The sequence below is a fragment of the Capricornis sumatraensis genome, chromosome X (assembly GCF_032405125.1).
Source record: "Capricornis sumatraensis isolate serow.1 chromosome X, serow.2, whole genome shotgun sequence".
NCBI classification, from domain to species: Eukaryota; Metazoa; Chordata; class Mammalia; order Artiodactyla; family Bovidae; genus Capricornis; species Capricornis sumatraensis.
In genome coordinates this window covers 78,916,571-78,937,451 of record NC_091092.1, presented here as the reverse complement: position 1 = coordinate 78,937,451, position 20,881 = coordinate 78,916,571, and the positions used below count along the sequence as shown (strand labels likewise).

The 20,881-nt window shown below is 37.6% G+C and overlaps 1 protein-coding gene across 1 annotated transcript in view; it reads right to left on the bottom strand.

Annotated features, from left to right (window-relative positions):
* TEX11 (testis expressed 11) overlaps positions 1 to 15,994 on the bottom strand; it is a 220,582-nt gene extending 204,588 nt beyond the window's left edge. Inside the window, exons 1-3 of the mRNA XM_068963198.1 lie at positions 15,943 to 15,994; positions 11,159 to 11,280; positions 4,284 to 4,368 (exon numbers count right to left, since the gene is read on the bottom strand). Coding sequence (XP_068819299.1) covers positions 4,284 to 4,368; positions 11,159 to 11,280; positions 15,943 to 15,994 — 259 coding nt within the window. The remainder of the gene's footprint in view (positions 1 to 4,283; positions 4,369 to 11,158; positions 11,281 to 15,942) is intronic.
* Between the last annotated feature and the right edge of the window lie 4,887 nt (positions 15,995 to 20,881).

The window sequence follows — 20,881 nt, the reverse complement described above, 5'->3', positions numbered from 1 at the left end:
CCTGAAAATAGGAAAGCTTGAATAACTGTAACCTTTTTATTTGTGTGGTTTTTTTCATCATAAAACATACCCAGATTTTTAAAGATAACTCCACATATAACTGAACTAATTGCCTTGATATTTTTAAAACTCTGCAGCCATTCTATCTATGCTAGTATCATTTTAATTAATATTCTAATAAAAAAGGGATTTGCCCAGCTTAAATTACAGGGTAATTGAAGTAATCAAATTTTTATTAACAATCACAAAATGTAAAATTCATTCATTCCCTCAACAAATTTAATTTGTTTCTGGAAAAAACTTACAGTAAAATAATTTCTAAATATTTACATTGTCTTGCATTTCCAGTTTTGAAAATGTTTCTTTTTTTCAAAGTTTACTAATTTTTCAGTATTCTCAATGACCCTGATCTCTCAATTATTTCCCCTCTCCAAAGATATTTTCAGTGCTTCTCTCTATTACTTCCCCTCTCCCTTCAAATATATCCATTTCCCTTCTTTGAAAAAATTCAACTAACCCCACTGTGCTTCAAGCTTCCATCCCATTTCACCTCTTCCTCTCATTGCCAAACTTTTTTTTAAAATTAATTTATTTGGCTGCATCAGGTCTTAATTGCAGCACTCCGGGTCTTCTGGTTAAGGCATGTGGTCTCTCTAGTTGTGGTGCAGGCTTGTGGGATCTTAGTTCCCCGATCAGGGATCAAACCTGTGTCCCTGCATTGCCAGGTGGTTCTTAACAAGGACCACCAAGAAAGTCTCAAAATTTCATGAACTGAATGACCTACTATCTCAATTTTATTACTACTCCCTCTTTTCCCTAACGTCCTACAATCTGTTAGGCTTCATTATCATTTTACTAAAGCTGCACTCACGAAGATCAGCTTCCCTGACTTCACAGCAACATTTCCCAATGATCATAACCTTTTTGAAAAATACCACTTCCTTCACCTCACTCTATCCTAGTTTAGCATGAAGCAGTGTCCCTCTGTGGGAAATGTCTAAGAACTTTGCTCCAGGCCTACCTTCTTAATCCAGGTGTGTATAATTATCACCATTAAGCCTTCTGACCAAAGGCAGCTGAGGCTAAGACAGAATGCTATTTCAGTATAAAGATGTTTTCTTTGATGTTGTTGTTCTATCCTCATCTTCTCATCAGCCTGTTCTTGGCCCTCTATACTATAAATATCCTGGTTAGGTGCTTGTTGATGGACTTTACACAAAACAAAGATTTTTTTCTCACATCTCTAACTTTACATCTGCTGGCACTTGTGAATTCTTTATTTGTCCTGTTTATTTAGCTTTAATCCATTCCTTTCTAGATCTTCAAGAATAATGTGCCTGGCATTTTCATTCTGGAGTCTTACCTTGTCCCTTTGACCTACTGCCTGCCATAACATGGTTTGACAACACTATAAGGGAGTATGTACTCAGTAAGTGGGTAGCGCTTATTTAACTTATATGCAGAGTCCATCATGTGAAATGCCGGGCAGGATGAAGCACAAGCTGGAATCAAGATTGCTGAGAGAAATATCAATAACCTCAGATACGCAGATGACACCACCCTTATGGCAGAAAGCAAAAAGGAACTAAAGAGCCTCTTGATGAAAGTGAAAAAGGAGAGTGAAAAAGCTGGCTTAAAACTCAACATTCAAAAAACTAAGATCATGGCATCCGGGCCCATCACTCCATGGCAAATAGATGGGGAAACAATGGAAACAGGGACAGACTTTATTTTCTTGGGTTCCAAAACCACTGCAGATGGTGACTGCAGCCATGAAAGTAAAAGACACTTGTTCCTTGGAAGAAAACCTATGACAAATCTAGACAGCGTATTAAAAGGCAGAGAGGGACATTATTTGCCGACAAATGTCCATCTAGTCAAAGCTATGGTTTTTCCAGTAGCCATGTATGGATGTGAGAGTTGGACTATAAAGAAAGCTGAGCACCAAAGAATAAATGCTTTTGAACTGTGGTGTTGAGAAGATTCTTGAGAGTCCCTTGGACTGCAAGGAGATCAAACCAGTCAGTCCTAAAGGAAATCAGTCCTGAATATTCACTGGAAGGACTGATGTTAAGCTGGAGCTTCAGGACTTTAGCCACCTGATGTGAAGAATTGACTCATTGGAAAAGACCGTGATGCTGGGAAAGATTGAAAGCAGGAGAAGGGGATGACAGAGGATGAGATAGTTGGATGGCATCACTGACTCAATGGACCTGAGTACGAGCGAGTTCTGAGCGTTGGAGATGGACAGGGAAGCCTGGTGTGCTACAGTCCATGGAGTTGCAAAGAGTCAGAAACAAGAGTGACTGAACTAAAGTGGATAGTGAGTCTCCTCTAGAATATTTTGACTATTCCTTTTATGTCTCCTATCCTTGCTCTTTTACTTCTTTTACTTAACTGGAAGAATTAAGGTTAAAATCTCACTATTCTCTCAACATCATTGGTTCTTAAAATTTGCTGTGCATGAAAATTCCTAAGAAATTTTTACAAATTATAGACATGCCCAGAATTCCTCCTAAACCCCAAAATCAAAACCTCCAATGATGGGGCCTCAGCATCTGTATTTGAAAAAGGCTCCAAAAGGGACTCTCATTTATATGAATATTTAAGAGCCACTGTTCTTTCTTTTCTCCCTCCAAGAATTCAACAACTTGTGTGGCTTCAACAATCATCTCCATGTGAATAACTATCAAATCTATAGGCAGCCCAACCTTTCACACTAGCTCCAGTCTCACATCTCTAACTTTGTCACCTCAAATACAACAGGTCAAAAACTAAAGTTTACAAGTCATTCCTCTACTTCTCACTTTCCCATTTCTGTCCATTGTTCCATAATCCTTCCCAATAATAAAAAATCCCAGTGCATAAATCTTTAATGACTTTTTTGATCACATAACATAATCCAGGCACATTGAATTTGTTTTTGAGACAAAATATCTTCCAACCAATCAACGTATTTTGGAAATAAAATTTTTTTAAACCAGATGCTTCCTGCACTACATCCTGTATTCCACTGTATCTTAAAAATACTGTACACATAACAAGCACCCAAATATCTAAGAACTGCAGAGTCAGTACATTAGGAAAGGTCCTAGGGCTGCAGCTCCCACTTCATCTACCAAATCCCCACTATTGGGCAAGAAGTGAAAAACAGCCAAAGCAGTGTCCCCTGATATGCAGAATGGGAGGAGTTTAGAATTAACCCATTTAAACATCACACAATTCATCTGTGCAGTAGGTTTCTCCCACAGATGTATTTCCAACTCTTCCCTCCTCACAACTCCAGGATCTAAGCCTTCTAGGAGTAATGGTATCAACATTTATCTGAGAGTTAAAGAGACAGAACTGTTCTTTAAACATCTTAATAGAAGAATGAGCTAATAAGTAAGTATATTATTGGCTATACTAACCACTAAGTACCCAATACGTACACTGAGGTTGTATACAATTTGGTTTATATTCATACAGGTAAATATTTAGTATTAAATTCTATTTGTTGCATACAGACAAAATTCATTTGTCTACAAGGCAAAGCACTACATCACCTTTCGACAGGTTGCCTCAACATACTCTTTATAACGAGGCAATATACTTTCCAAAAATGCATTAACTGTCACTATCCTTGTTGGAAATCAGTAACTGTCAGCACACTAGATCCTGCCCATTTAGCTAAAGTGCTCATACTCTGCAAGACAGTGGATCACGTTTAATACACCCAAGCAGATGAATATGGTTTGGGGTTTTTTTTAGTTGTTATTCTTGTTTGCTCTCACAAAAACTTCTATAATTTTCCTCAGTAACTCAGTCCAATGTTTATCAACGCACCTCATGAAGAAACTATCCTTTACAGATTTTTTATTCAATCTAAATTCCTCACACAGCAACATTTTTCATTGTTTTCTTAACAGAGAAGAGAACCTACTATTTGATGGTTCCTCAGAATCTGGACGATTCTGGTCATCTCTTCTCCAGAGAAATAAACCATGTCCTTTGACATTTCTTCAAGTTCTCATTTTCCCCACCTCATTTTTAATCACCTTTTTTGTTCACCACCAGACTATTTCTTCAGTGAAGCTTTTAAATTTCTATGAAAAAGAGCTAACCTCTGAAAAACCATAAAACCACGGCAGGGTTTGCTCGAGAAACTACGGTCTAAGGATTGTTTTATTTTCTTTCAATAAATATGCATTTAAGAACTGATCAAAATATTTAAATTACAGGAACACAATCTGATGTACAATAAGAATATTCCTCATAGTATGAGTTACAAAACGTATACATACCTTTAGCTTTCTGTTCTTCATTTATCACCAAATCCATTTTATTGGTAATTGCCCAGTTCCACAGGTTTACCGCCATTTGTTCAATCTGTGCAACAGAAACACTTTCTTAGTTAAAATACTGTCTGCCTCCAGTGATATTTTCTTTCTTGCATGTTTCACATTTATGCAACTATTGTGGGTTATTTACATGTCTGTCAGGAGCCGTGTTAGGCATTACTGACAAAATGGAGGCACGGCCCCAACCCCCCTCCTCATCCCACAGGCATGGTCCCGGGATGAAGGAGTTAGGTCTTGTGATTCTGACTTGTTCTTTCCTTTCTTCAGTTGAGTTGGCTGGAAAGAATGTTAAGGTGCTTATTGTTCTTGAGAGAAGCATGAGAAAGCACAAAGCCTTCTGCAGTTGTGCCCAGAAAATAATCTATAAAGTAACCATTGACATTTGTTCAAGGAAGGATCTTTACAAAGAATGTTTCAGGATGAGCACATAGGCCACAGCTTGAGGCCATGAGAAGGATTGTTATCTGAGACCTGTTTGTGAGGGAAATATTTATGGCAAAAGAAGTTTGCTGAGTTTAGGGTTTAGGAGTAATTAAGAATAGTTAGTTAGAAGCTAAAAGTTTAAGGAATGTTGTAGTGTTAGCATATTTTACTATAGCTTATAGAGATTAGGAATTTTAGAGATATTAATAGCTAGAAGCCTTTTTAGGAGATAGTGATCTTAAGATGCTAGGGGCAAACAGGATTTAGAAAGATAAGAAATAAACTGAGGAATGAAGCATGAGTTACAATGTAATCACAAGTTAAGTATAGGACACATAAGAGGAAGTAGATAACATAGTAAAGCCGATTGAATCGCTGAAGCAGGAACTCTGTAGGGCAACAATGATTTCTGGAGACAATAAATCTGGGTGGGAGGGGAACTAAAAACGTCAAACCTCTAACCTAACGCTTTTGTCAAAGTATAAAAGAAACCCTGAAGCTTGAAATAAACACGTAGCCCCGCACCTTGAGTCAGAGGCTACATCATTGTCCACCAACACCGGTCACCCCTTCAGGCTGATTCCCTGGCTGCTGAAGCTAGACTCCAGCACATGTCCTCTATAACCTAGCCTCATTTTACCTTTTCTCCCAAAAACTTAGCATCAGAGCAATTATATCACTGTCCTATCAACACAACTTGTTCATTCTTATCTGTGTACCTTTATTCATACAAACCAGTCAGTCCTAAAGGAAATCAACCCTGAACATTCACTGGAAGGACTGTTGCTGACACTGAAGCTCCAATAATTTGACCACCTGATGTGAAGAGCCAGCTCACTGGAAAAGACCCTGATGCTGGGAAAGATTGAGGGCAGGAGAAGGGGGCAACAAAGGAGGAGATGGTTGGATGGCATCACCGACTCATTGGACATGAGTCTGAGCAACCTTCAGGAGATAGTGAAGGACAGGGGAGCCTGGCACGCTGCAGTCCATGGGGCCACAAAGAGTAGGACACAACAACAAGAAATACATACTGTTGGCTTCACCAGATATACCTCCTCCCCTTATCTTTATGTAATTCAAATTCAAACTCACCAAGAACATACATGAAATTTTCAACAACCACTACATTCTTCATTATCTTTCTCTTCTCTGAATTCCTGTATTCACTAAGTTTCACATAATTGAACAATTAAATAATGCTGCTGCTGCTAAGTCGCTTCAGTCTTGTCCGACTCTGTGCGACCCCATAGACAGCAGCCCACCAGGCTCCCCAATCCCTGGGATTCTCCAGGCAAGAACACTGGAGTGGGTTGCCATTTCCTTCTCCAATGAATGAAAGTGAAAAATGAAAGTGAAGTCGCTCAGTCGTGTCCGACCCTCAGCAACCTTTGTATCATTTATCCTTTGTTTTTGTTGTTACTCTTATTTCCCAACTAGGCTTCTTGATATCAAAGATCATATCTTACTCAATTTATGTAGCACTCACATTACCCACCAAAGTGCTAAGTAAAGAATACATATTCAAATAATAAGATTCATTTTACTATGTCCTGTTCTAGGAACAAGGGGAGCAAAGATTTTGGTAGCTTCTTTTGGGGTTTATCTTTCTGTCAGGTGGAACCTAGTCAACCAGATGAAAAAATGAATCAATCTCATAGCATCACAAGAATAAAATTTGCAATAAGTTGGCTTCTGGCCAGAGATTTCTAGAGGCAATAGTTGATCCTGGGTGGTACTACTGCCTGAGACCAATATACCACAGCTCTGGCCTAAATCTCCCAGTGTGCTATAGTGACTATAATAAAAGTTATACCTACCATTCTTATCATAAACATATTGATAGCAAATGACTAAGAGGAATAATAACTGGAAAAAATTTAAACTCAGTTTGTGTACAATAATGGTACACAATTGTATTTTAGTTTATTAGTTTATTTTCTCCAGTGCCACTTTTCCCCACTACAGTTTCAAATTTCCCTGATGAGCTCCACTTTAAATAGATTATTTATTTGGCATGGCCATCATTTCACTATCATGCTCACCTCCATCTCTCTCACATAGTATCCCCATCCCACAACTGACCTAATGATGACTTTCACATGAAGTATTATTTGATATGTTTCATCAAAAGCACATGGAGTTAATATTTGACTCAAAATTTCCCAGAACAACAAATGGTATTTAGGGGGAAATATAAACATCCAGAATAAAGCAACTTAAAGAAGTTGCCTATTTTGGTATTTTGGAAAGCAATTTAAAAATATGTAAAAAGAGCCAAAAAATGTTCTTATCTTTTGACACAGTAATTGTTTTACGGAAATCATCTAAAATATGGAAGGGATAATCTCTGCACTTAATAGTGTTCCTCATATCATTATTTACAATAGTGAAAAATTAAGAACAATATAAACACTCAGTAATAAAGAAATATATAGACAAATTACAATAAATCTACTAGATGGAATATTATTCAGTCATTTAAGACAGTGAACATGGACTTCCCTGGTGGCCCAGTGGTTAAGACTCCACCTGCCAACACAGGGGACATAGGTTCAATTCTTGGTCCAGGAAGATTCTACATTTCTCAGGACAACTAAGCCTGCATGCCACAACTACTAAAGTCCACGTGCCCTAGAGTCACAAAACAATAAATACTGTTATGATTCCACTTATATGAGGTACCAAGAGTAGTCAGACTTATGGAGATAGAAAGCAGAATGGTGGTTGACAGAGTCTGGGGAAAAGGAAAATGGAGTTGTTGTTTAATAGGTATAGAATTTCAGTTTTTCAAGATGAAAAGAGTTCAGGAATTGGTTGCACAGTGATGTGAATGTACTTGATACTACTAAATTTTACATTTTAAAATAGTTAAGATAGTAAATTTTATGTTATGTATACTTTACCACAATTAAAAATAAAACAAGCACAATGAGATACTACTTTACACTCACTAGAATGGCTATAATAAAAAAAGAGAACAATAAATTTTGCTTATGATGTGAAAAAATTGGGTCACTCATACACTGCTGGTGGGAATGTAAAATGGTAGTCACTTTAGAAAACAATCCAGCAGTTCCTCAAAAATAAAAGAGTTACTATATGACCAGCAAATTCACTCTTAGGTACATACCTGGAAAGAAATGACAGAAACCAACAAAATTTCTGTAAAGCAATTATCCTTCAATTAAAAAATAAATAAATTTTTTAAAAATATGTAAAGCCTGTACTCAAATGTTCATAGCAGCATCATTTTTAAGATGTTCATTCTCCTCAGATTTATATATAGATTTAATATAATCTTTATTAAAATATCAACAGGGCTATTTTTCAGTTGGATTAATAGTTTTTAAATTAGAGAATATTACTTAACAATATTGTGATGGCTTTTGCCATACATCAACATGAACTGGCCATAGGTATATATGTGCCCCTCCCTCTTGAACCCTCTCACCTCCCTCCCCATCCCACTCCTCTAAGTTATTCACAGAGCACCAGCTTTGGGTTCTCTGTGTAATACATCCAACTCCCACTTGCTATCTATTTTACATATACTAGCATATATGTTTCAAGGCTATTCTCTTAAATCATCCCACCCGGTCCTTCCCTGTGTCCAGAAGTCTATTCCATAGACACAGACAGCAAAGTGTGTCTCCTTTGCTGCCCTACAAATAGGATCATCAATACTATCTTTCTAGATTCCATATATATGCATTAATATATGATATTTGTCTTTCTCTTTCTGACTTACTTCACTCTGGGAAGATTGAAAGCAAAAGAAGAGGGTGGCAGAGGATGAGATGGTTGGATAGCATCACCAATTCAATGGACATGAACTTGGGCAAACTCTGGGAGATAGTGAAGAACAGGGAATGGTGGTGTGCTACAGTCCATGGAGTTGCAAAGAGTTAGAAATGACCTAGTGACTGAACAACAATATTCCTTTGTGTATATGTACCACAACTTCCTTATCCATTCATCTGTCAGTGGACATCTAGGTTGCTTCCATGTCCTAGATATTGTTAATAGTGCCATAGCAACATTATTTATAGCAGCCAAAAGGTATAAACAGCCCAAATGTTCATCAACAGATGAATGGATATACCAAATGTGACACACCCAAAGAATGAAATATTATTCATCCATAAAAGGTAATGAGTTACAGATACATGCTACAACATGGAAGAACTTTGAAAACATTATGCTAAGGGAAGATCCCCTGGAGAAAGTAGAGGCTACCCACTCCAGTATTCTGGCCTGGGGGTTGCAAAGAGTTGGACACAACTGAGTGACTTGCACTTTCACTTTCAAGTAGAAGAAGTCAGTCCCAAAAGACCACATATTGTATAATTCCATTTATATAATATGTCCAGAATAGGCAAATCCACAGGGACAGAAAGTAGATTAGAAGCTGTCTAGAGCTGGAGAAGAGAGAAGGAAATAGAGAGTGTGTTTCTTTCTGGGGTGATGAAAATGTTCTGAAGTTCACTTTGGTGATAAGTATACAACTCTGTGAAATACTAAAAATCATTGACTTGTACACTTGGGTAACTTATATGGCATATGAATCATATATAAAGCTACATATGTGTGTGGGGGGGTGTTAGTCACTCAGTCGTGTCTGACTCTTTGTGACCCTATGGACTGTAGCCCACCAAGCTCCTCTGCCCGTGGGATTCTCCAGGCAAGAATATTGGAGTGGGTTGCTGTGCCCTTCATATGAAAGATATTTACAATAAACTTTCTTCTCACCTTTCCATTTGTACAGTCACCTAAATGGAAGGCTCTGCCCAAGATAAACATTTTCAAAATGTTTCAGAACCTCAAGGCAATTTCAAAATTAAGTGACAGACTTCCAATGAAACACTAGAAAAAAAAAATACCCTCCCCTCAAAATAAGCACTACCTCCGAAGGCTTATAGTCAACTGAGTTCCCCACTACTAGGTAGTTTCTTATTTTACTGCAAAAGGAAGGGAAAGAGAATTACTATTAAGTGACTAACTACTATGTATAAGATGGGTTTAGAAAAAGCAGAGGAACCAGAGATCAAATTGCCAACATCCGTTGGATCATACAGAAAGCAAGGGAATTCCAGAAAAACATCTTCTGCTTCATTGCCTATGCTAAAGCCTTTGACTGTGTTAATCACAACTGTGGAAAATTATTAAAGAGACAGGAATACCAGATCATCTTACCTGTTTCATGAGAAACTTGTATGCAGGCAAGAAGTAACAATTACAAATGTACATGGAACAACTGATTGGTTCAAAACTGAGAAGGGAGTATGATAAGGCTGTATATTGTCACCCTGTTAACTTACATGCAGAGTACATCATGCAAAATGCAGGGCTGAATTAATCATAAGCTGGAATTAAGATTGCCAGAAGTATCAACAATCTCAGATAAGCAGATGACACCACCCTAATGGCAGAAAGAGAAGAACTAAAGAGCCTCTTGATGAGGGTGAAAGAGGAAAGTGAAAAAGCTGGCTTAATTTAAAAAACTAAGATCATGGCATCTGATCCCATCACTTCATGGCACATAGAAGGGGCTCCAAAATCACTGTGGATGGTGAGCACAGCCATGAAATTAGAAGATGCTTGCTCCTTGGAATAAAAGCTATATAACAAATCTGGACAGTGTATTAAAAGCAGAGACATCACTTTGCCAACAAAGGTCTGTATAGTCAAAGCTATGGTTTTTCCAGTAATCACATACAGATGTGATAGCTGGACCATAAAGAAGGCTGAGCGCTGAAGAACTGATGCTTTCACGTGGTGCTGGAGAAGACTCTTGAGACTCCCTTGGCCTGCAAGGAGATCAAACCAGTCAATCCTAAAGGAAACCAACCCTGAATGGAATGATGCTGAAGCTGATGCTTTAGTACTTTGGCCACCTGATTCAAAGAGTCGACTCATTAGAAAAGGCCCTGAAAGACTAAAAGCTAAAGGAGAAGGGGGCAGGAGAGAATGAGACGGTTAGATAGCATCACTGACTCAGAGGCCATGAATCTGAGCAAACTCCAGGAGATAGTGAAGGACAGGGGAGCTTGGCGTGGTACAGTTCATGAGTCATAGAGTCAGACAGAAGTCAGCAACTGAACAACAACAACCCAGGACCTTAAATGTTATTTTGTTCACTATTCATAACAACATTTATTATTCTCCTTTTAACATATGAGAAGAGTGAAGCCTAGAGAGGTTATATAGTACATACTAAATTTGAGACATATTTTTCCATTGGTTTCTAAAACACTATTTTCCCTAAATGTGCCATTAGGCTTGATTTCTATGTATTTAGATTTCATGTTAATCATGAAGATTGTTTTTTTATTTATACATTAATTAAAACAGTGAATCATAAAAACTTATCATTAAATTATTTTTATACCAACCTGACAATCCTGTATTTCAGCCATAGACCCTCTGTTGATATTTCCTATATCCATGAAGAGTCTATCAATTGCCTCAGGTGTGTTAGGTGAAATGTCTGTTGCAATTAGGTTTTCAACAGTTTCTGAAATAACAATAAATGATAAAAGTGACATGAACTATCAACATTGGCTGAAACTAGCAAATCATTCTGAAATCTGTTCCTACGGCGTGAAGAAACTTCAATGATCCTTAGAGTAAAACTAAACTGGAGATAAAGTTTATTTTAGCTAAAGGAAGAGTACAATTTTCAAATAAATTTTCTATTTCCTGGGAGTCACTTATTTATAACTTAATCACCATTACTCATTCTCAAAGTAAAATGCATTGACTTCACAAACAGTATTGTTATTAATAGGTCATTTTAAAACTATAAAATAGAAATTAATGTCTTCAAAACTACAAAATGTAGAAATTCTGAAGGGAGAATTAAGATATATGCCCTGTAAAATTGAGATACTTATTAATACATTCAAGCATTAGGCAGACATACTCTGAAGTCTTGACCCTACTTTCTGAGAAAAAAATGACATGCTCAGTTAGCAACAACATTAACCAGTTACTGAATCTGTAGAAATGATTTCACCATTCTCTAAAAAGACTTGAGCTCCAGAATCCATATGGCTGAACCTGATTAAGCCATAGAATTCCTTAAAACTAAAACATGATGTATAACCATAATTGATGCCTTTCACATTATCAAAATTGAAGTTTTTTCAAACTCATGTAACAGAGGTCTCCATAACCTACATGTCTCTAATTTCTTGCATTGCTTCTAAGCATTAACTAGCATTAACAATACTAATAAGAACACCTTCTGGATTATTTTTAATCTGCTACAATAAACAGATTTTTAACCTGTTAAAATAAACAATAAATCTTCTAAATGAAATTCTTTGTTAAATATCAGAAAATAGATTCATATGGCCACTTCACAAAGCAAATTATTTTCAAATATACTCAAATATTTTTTAAAGCTCATAGAATCTTTAGAACCCTGCATGGTCAGATTTTAGGGAAAACATACCATATATATTTCAGAGGTCTCAAGTAATGATACATATGAAAATAAAAACCTCTAGCTTCCTTATTCCCATAAAGCAGTTCATAGGCTAATATTAAATTTTTTTATTCTTCCAAGATTAGGTAACCATTATGCCTTGCTCAAAATACTGATAACAGATTTAGGAAAGTTTAGAATGGAAGAAAACATCTGCAAATCATATATCTGATAAGGGCTTAATACCCAAAACATATAAAGAAATCAGACAACTTAATGGTAAAAACTCCAACTTAGGAAACATAATGAAGACCACTAGGTACATGAAGAAAAGAAGCTCAACATCATTAATCATCAAAGAAATGCAAATCAAAACCACAATGAGATATCACCTCACACCTGTTAGAATGGTCATCATAAAAAGACAAGCAATAAGAAGTTTTGGCAGGAATCTGGAGAAAAGGGATGCCTCAGCACTGTCAGTGGAAATGTTAATTGGTGCAACCACTATGGAAAATGGTAAAGTTCCTCAAAAAATTAAAAACAAAACTACCATATGATTCTACTTCTAGGTATTTTTCTGAAGAAAATTAAAAAACTAATTGAAAAGATATGTGCAAACTCATGTTCACTGCAGGACTATTTACAATAGCTAAGATGTGGAAGAGAAGACTACACATGGACATCACCAAATGGTCAACACTGAAATTAGACTGATTATATTCTTTGCAGCCAAAGATGGAGAAGCTCTATACAGTCAGCAAAAAACAAGACCAGTAGCAGACTGTGGCTCAGATCATCAACTGCTTATTGCCAAATTCAGACTTAAACTGAAGAAAGTTGGGGAAACCACTAGACCATTCAGTTCAGTTCACTCAGTCATGTCCGACTCTTTGCAACCCCATGAACTGCAGTACGCCAGGCCTCCCTGTCCATCACCAACTCCCGGATTTCACCCAAACTCATGTCCATCGAGTTGGTGATGCCATCCAGCCATCTCATCCTCTGTTGTGCCCTTCTCCTCCCGGCCCCCAATCCCTCCCAGCATCAGATTCTATTCAGGTATGACCTAAATCAAATCCCTTATGATTATACAGTGAAAGTGAGAAATAGATTTAAGGGACTAGATTTGATAGAATGCCTGATGAACTATGGACAGAGGTTCGTGACATTGTACAGGGAGCAAGACCATCCCCAAGAAAAAGAAATGCAAAAAAAGTGAAATGGCTGTCTGAGGAGGCCTTACAAATAGCTGGGAAAAGAGAAGCGAAACGCAAAGGAGGAAAAGCAAAGGAGAAAAAGCAAGATATAAGCATCTGAATGCAGAGTTCCAAAGAATAGCAAGGAGAGATAAGAAAGCCTTCCTCAGCAATCAATGCAAAGAAATAGAGGAAAACAATAGAATGGGAAAGACTAGAGATCTCTTCAAGAAAATTAGAGATACCAAGGGGACATTTCATGCAAAGATGGGCTCAAAAGGACAGAAATGGTATGGACTTAACAGAAGCAGAAGATATTAAAAAGTGGCAAGAATACACAGAAGAACTGTATAAAAAAGATCTTCACGACCCAGATAATCATGATGGCGTGATCACTCACACTCACCTAGAGCCAGACATCCTGGAATGTGAAGTCAGGTGGGCCTTAGGAAGCATCACTATGAACAAAGTTAATGGAGGTGATGGAATTCCAGTTGAGCTATTTCAAATCCTAAAAGATGATGCTGTGAAAGTGCTGCACAATGTATCAGCAAATTTGGAAAACTCAGCAGTGGCCATAGGACTGGAAAAGGTCAGTTTTCATTGAAATCCCAAAGATAAGAAAATGCCAAATGTTCAAACTACCGCACAATTGCACTCATCTCACACGCTAGTAAAGTAATGCTCAAAATTCTCCAAGCCAGGCTTCAGCAATATGTGAACTGTGAACTTCCTGATGTTCAAGATAGTTTTAGAAAAGGCAGAGGAACCAGAGATCAAATTGCCAACATCTGCTGGATCAACAAAAAAGCAAGAGTTCCAGAAAAACATCAATTTCTGCTTTATTGACTATTCCAAAGCCTTTGACTATGTGGATCACAATAAACTGTGGATAATCCTGAAAGAATTGGGAATACCAGACCATCTGACCTGCCTCCTGAGAAACCGTATGCAGGTCAGGAAGCAACAGTTAGAACTGGACATGGAACAACAGACTGGTTCCAAATAGGAAGAGGAGTACGTCAAGGCTGCATATTGTCACTCTGCTTATTTAACTTATATGCAGAGTATATCATAAGAATCACTGGGCTGGAGGAAGCATAAGCTGGAATCAAGATTTCTGGGAGAAATATCAATAACCTCAGACATGCAGATGACACCACCCTTATGGCAGAAAGTGAAGAACTAAAGAACCTTTTGATGAAAGTGAAAGGAGAGTGAAAAAGTTGGCTTAAAGCTCAACATTCAGAAAACTAAGATCATGGCATCCAGTCCCATCACTTCATGGCAAATAGATGGGGAAACAGTGGAAACAGTGGCTGACTTTATTTTTCTGGGCTCCAAAATCACTGCAGATGGTGACTGCAGCCATGCAATTAAAAGACGCTTACTCCTTGGAAGGAAAGTTATGACCAACCTAGATAGCATATTAAAGAGCAGAGACATCACTTTGTCAACAAAGGTCCATCTAGTCAAGGCTACAGTTTTTCCAGTGGTCATGTATGGATGTGAGAGTTGGACTATAAAGAAAGCTGAGTGCTGAAGAATTGATGCTTTTGAACTGTGGTGTTTGAGAAGACTCTTGAGAGTCCCTTGGACTGCAAGGAGATCCAACCAGTCCATCCTGAAGGAGATCAGTCCTGGGTGTTCATTGGAGGGACTGATGTTGAAGCTGAAACTCTAGTACTTTGGCCACCTGATGCGGAGAGCTGACTCATTTGAAAAGACCCTGATGCTGGAAAAGATTGAGGGCAGGAGGAGAAGCGGACGACAGAGAATGAGATGGCTGGATGGCATCACTGCCACAATGGACATAGGTTTGGGTGGACTCCAGGAGTTGGTGATGGATAGGGAGGCCTGGCATGCTGCAGTTCATGGGGTCCCAAAGAGTCGGACACAACTGAGCGACTGAAGAACCTAAGTGCCCATCAATGGATGAATGAATAAAGAAAATGTGGTAAATATATACAATAGAATATTATTCAGCCATAAAAGAATGAAATCTTGCCATCTGCAACATGAATGGACTTCAAAGGTGTTATGCTATGTGAAATAAGTTGGAGAAAGACAAATACTGTATGGTCTCACTGACAGAGACAAAAAAGAGAAAGCCCATAGATACAGGAAATAGATTGGTGGCTGCCAGAAGCAGGAGGCAGAGGGTGAGCCAAATGGGTAAAGGAAATCAAGATACACTTTCAGTTATAAAATAAATAGGTCATAGGAATATGACATACAGCATGACAACTATTATATATTTTTAAATTGCTAAGAGTAAAAAACTGCTAAGAATAAATCTTAAAATTTTTCAACACAAGAAAAATTTCTAACTATATATAGTGATGGATGTTAAATTAGACTTATCGTGCTGATCATTTGTAATATACACAAATATTGAATCATTATGTTGCACACTTGAAACCAACAAAATGTTGTATATCAATTATACCACAATTTTTTAAAAATTAGGAAAAATTTTTAACTGTTTTAAAAAAATCCAAGTATCATTTAGAAAGATTTCTTAAAATGATTTTGAAAAGAAAAAAACCATTAGCGTGGGGTGTCTGGCACTGGAGCTTGATGCCTCTTGGGTGGAGCATGGTCTCAGTGTAGCTATGTGTAGGGAACAATATTCCCTGGGGTCAGGAATTCTATAACAGTCCAAAGTTCTGGAGTTGAGCCCCCTGCCTCTGGGTTTCAATCCCAACCTCTGACAGTAGCATCAAGACTTCTCTGTCCACACAACACAGAAGACAAAACCCTTAGGTTAATGGTGAAACAACTCCCCACAGACAGGAACACCCAAAGAGATTCACAGAGTTATATAGAGAAGAGGGAGGAAGGAGATAGAGGCGACCAGGAGGAGAAAAGGGTGAGTAGTCAAAAGAGAAGGCATAAAGAGAAGGCAATCAAGCCAGTAATCAAATCCCTAAGTGAACATGGATATTAGAAATTACACTCTTAAAGGTACAAAATTAGTAACAAAAGATCAGAAAGCAAAAATTAAAAACCTAGAATAAAAATTGGACTCCTAAAAGTACAATATTAAACAAAAAGTAAATTGAACATAAAGAACCATAATAGGATAGTATGAGGAAAAAAAGAAAATGAGGATGGGGAAGAAAGTTTTTAAAAAATGAAAAAACAAGAATAAAAAATAAAAAGAAATAAACTTTTAAAAAATAATAATAATATAGAAAAATATATCTAGGAATTTCTCTGGAGCTGTTGTAGGCAGTGTGGGGTCATTTCAGTGTCAGATAATCCCTTGTTCCAGCTTGTACTTGTTCTCAAAGTCAACAGTTGCCCCTCAAATGCAGTCTCAGCTTAACTGCAGGATTTTAATCTGTTGTACCTGCTACTTCTGGGGTAGTTCCTCTTTCTTTTCTTTGCTTAGGTTGGCCTCCTCTGCTTGCAAGTCTCTTCAGTATCTCATTTCCGCCCTGACATGAGGGGACAAAAGTGGCCACTTATTCAGGCTCACTTGCTCAGTTGTGCTGTGGCAAGGGAGGGATACTGCAAACAAAACACCGCTGAGATGTGTGGGGTGGATGTGCTCGCAATGGATGGACCATACGGGAGTCACCACAGCCCAAGGTGGCATGCACTTCCCAGGTCCAAGGCACTGGAACTAATCAGTGAATACAGTAAAATCACAGGATATAAAATTAATATACAGAAATCCCTTGTATTCCTGTACACTAATAATGAAAAAAAGTTAGAGAAATTAAGGAAATAATATCATCCACCACTGCAATGAAAAGAATAAAACATTTAGGAATAAACTTCCCTAAAGAAACAAAAGACCTGTATACAGAAAACTATAAAACACTGATGAAAGAAAGGAAAGATGACACAATAGATGGAGAAATATGTCATGTTCTTGGATTTAAAGAATCAATATAGTGAAAATGAGTATACTACCCAAAGCAATCCACAGATTCAATGCAATCTCTATCAAACTACCAACAGTATTTTTCACAGAACTAGAACAAATAATTTCACAATTTGTATGGAAACACAAATGTCCCCAAATAGCCAAAGCAATCTTGAGAAGAACGGACGGAACTGGAGGAATGACCCTGCCTGACTTTAGACTATACTACAAAGCCAGAGTCATCAAGAAAGTATGATACTGGCACAAAGACAGAAATATAAATCAATGGACCAAAACAGAAAAGCCCAGAGATAAATCCACACACCTATGGACACCTTATCATTGACAAAGGAGGCAAAAATATACAATGGAGAAAAGACAGTCTCTTCAACAAGTGGTGCTGGGAAAACTGGGCAACTATGTGTAAAAGAATGAAAGAACACTTTCTAACATCATACACAAAAATAAACTCAAAATGAATTGAAGACCTAAATGTACAACCAGAAACTATAAAACTCTTAGAGGAAAACATAGGCAGAACATTCTCCAACATCAATCACAGCAAGATCCTCTATGACTCACCTGCCAGAGCAATGGAAATAAAAACAAAAATAAACAAATGGGATCTAATTAAACTTATAAGCTTGAAGGAAACTATAAGCAATGTGAAAAGACAGCCCTCAGAGTAGGAGAAAATAACAAAGGAAACGAATGACAAAGAATTATTCTCCAGAATATACAAGAAGCTCATGCAGCTCAGTATCAGAAAAAAGAACACCCCAATCAAAATGTGAGCAAAAGACCTAAACAGACATTTCTCCAAAGAAGACATACAGATGGCTATTAAACACATGAAAAGATGTTCAACAATACTCAATTTAGAGAAATGCACACCAAAACCAGAATAAGGTATCATCTCACACCAGTCAGAATGACCATCATCAAAAAGTCCACAACCAATAAATGCTGGAGAGGGTGTGGAGAAAAGGGAACCCTCTTACACTGTTGGTGGGAATGCAAACTGGTATAGCGACTATGGAGAACAGTACGGAGATTCCTTAAAACATTGGTACTAGAACTTGCCATATGACCCGGTAATCCCACTGCTGGGCATATGGAGGAAACCAGAATTGAAAGAGACACATATACCCCAATATTCACTGCAGCACTATTTACAATAGCTAGGACATGGAAGCAACCTAGATTCCATCAGCAGATGAATGGATAAAGAAGTTGTGGTACATATACTCAATGGAATATTACTCAGCTATTAAAAAAAAACACACATTTGAGTTAGTTCTAATGAGGTGGATGAACCTGGAGCCTATTATATAGAGTGAAGTAAGTCAGAAAGAGAAAGATAAATACAGTATATTCACGCATATATATGGAATTTAGAAAGATGGTACCAACGATCCAACATGCAGGGCAGCAAAGGAGACACAGACATAAAGGACAGACTTTGGACTCAGTGGGAGAAGGCGAGGGTGGGATGATTTGAGAGAATAGCGCTGAAACATGTACATTACCATATTTAAAACAGATGACCAGTGCAAGTTCGATGCATGTAGTAGGGACACCAAAAGCCAGTGCTCTGGGACAACCCAGAGAGATACAGTGGGGAGGGAAGGGGAGGGAGTTTCAGGAGGAGGCCACATGTACACCTGTGGCCGATTCCTGTTGATGGATTATGGCAAAAACCATCACAATATTGTAAAGTACTTATCCTCCAATTAAAATAAATCAACTAATTTAAAACTAACTTTAAAAAAAGAAAAAACAATATAAAACTTTAAATTTGACTTCATTTTTTTAATCCAGATATCTTATTAGGATACCAATTATAACTCCTAGTACATAGTATATGAGACTCTGATTTTGACTTGTGAATGTTCTCTTAATATTTTATATTATTCATTCTTCGTCAAAATAATCTGCTCCTTTCAAAACATATTTTCAGTGTCATTCAGTTGAGCAACTTGACTGACACCAGCTGAGGCAATGACAGCACTGCAGTTCTTTAGGATAAAATGCAGTCAGCAAAGCTGAGTAAGTAAGAGAGATCACATAGCTGAATGGTTGAGAGTTACACTACGAAGGAGAGACTTTCTTCTGGGAGAAGTTCAAAGTTCAGAAAAAAGCTTCTATAAATACAGCCTATTCCTGAGATGTGAAGACAACATCCTGTATTAAGGTTGTATCAAGCAAGATTGTACATTTTCAAAGAAAATGATTTAATTATCTTCCCGGCTACTGAAATAAACTATGATTTACAATATGATTTCAGTTAATTTAAATGAGATTCATCCTGGTTAAACCTGGGAGTCACTCTATTGAAGCAGCCACGTTAATCTGTACCAATTAATTCTAATTAGGTAGACAGCATTTTAGGTACAGTATAGGGAAAATTTCTGTCCTTGAGGACAGGAGCTTCTGTTACAACATGGAAAAAAATCTATCAACAGTCCTGCCAAGTCTCTCCCCATGACCTCCATCAACTCAACCAGTCATTCAAAAGCCAAAGCAGTTCAAAGACTTTCCAGGGGCAAGATTTTACTCCAAATCACAATAATTATCTGCAAATTCTTCAGTGAGAAAAGAACAAAAAATGACAATAAAGTTAACATGTGCCTAGTGCTTTATATAGTCTCTTAGCTTTTTCATATGCATTTTCATTTAATCATCAATGCACTCTGTAAGGGAGTTTATTTAAAGAACTTTCTTCTTTTTTGATATTTACTTATTTGGCTGGGTCTTAGTTGCAGCACACATACTCTCTAGTTGTGGTATATCAGTTCTCTAGTTGCAGCATGCAGGCTTAGTTGCCCCTTGGCATGTGGGATCTTAGTTCCTTGTCCAGGGATCAAACCCACATCCACTGCACTGCAAAGTGGATTTTTAACCACTGGACCACCAGGGAAGTCCTGGAATATACTTTAATTTTATGAGATGCAGGCACTGAGATTTAACAAAGCATAGTAACTTCTTAAAACTGACAGAAAGAGGAAGTAGTAAACTAGGACTTGAACTGAGACTTTCTAATATGAAATCCTATACTTTCCACTATACTAGGCCTATTGAGAAAGGCCTGGAAGAACTGACTTACCAGGACTCTGAGACAACTAAAAAATAGTAAAGAGAGAATAAATGAGCCAACACTATTGAGAGTGCCACACTATAATTGTGTTGTGGGCTAAGAAAATCTCCCAGCAAGGGCTGGTTTTAATGAGGACAGTCAAAATGTCCAAAACAGTGTCAAGGGGGCATGGGGAAAAAATTGGACAAACAGGTTAGTGATGGACAAAATCACACTGCAAATCATACTGCCTATCTTACGGTCAGAAAGACAATCATTTTTCTTATGCAATGTTCCAGGAGGACCCAACTGACGAACTGGGTATGGCACAACAGAATCCAATCAGTGAATCATACTGCCTAAGTCACATGAAACTGCATGCACCATACTTTTAACAGAATTATTTACAGCAATGTATTGTAGTTCTGAGCAGAACCTTCATCCGTGAGAGCAACTAGGAAAGGATACAGGGCAGGGTTAACTCCATGAAAACCATGACAGTCAGAAATGATAAAGCTCAACAGGTGCCTCTAG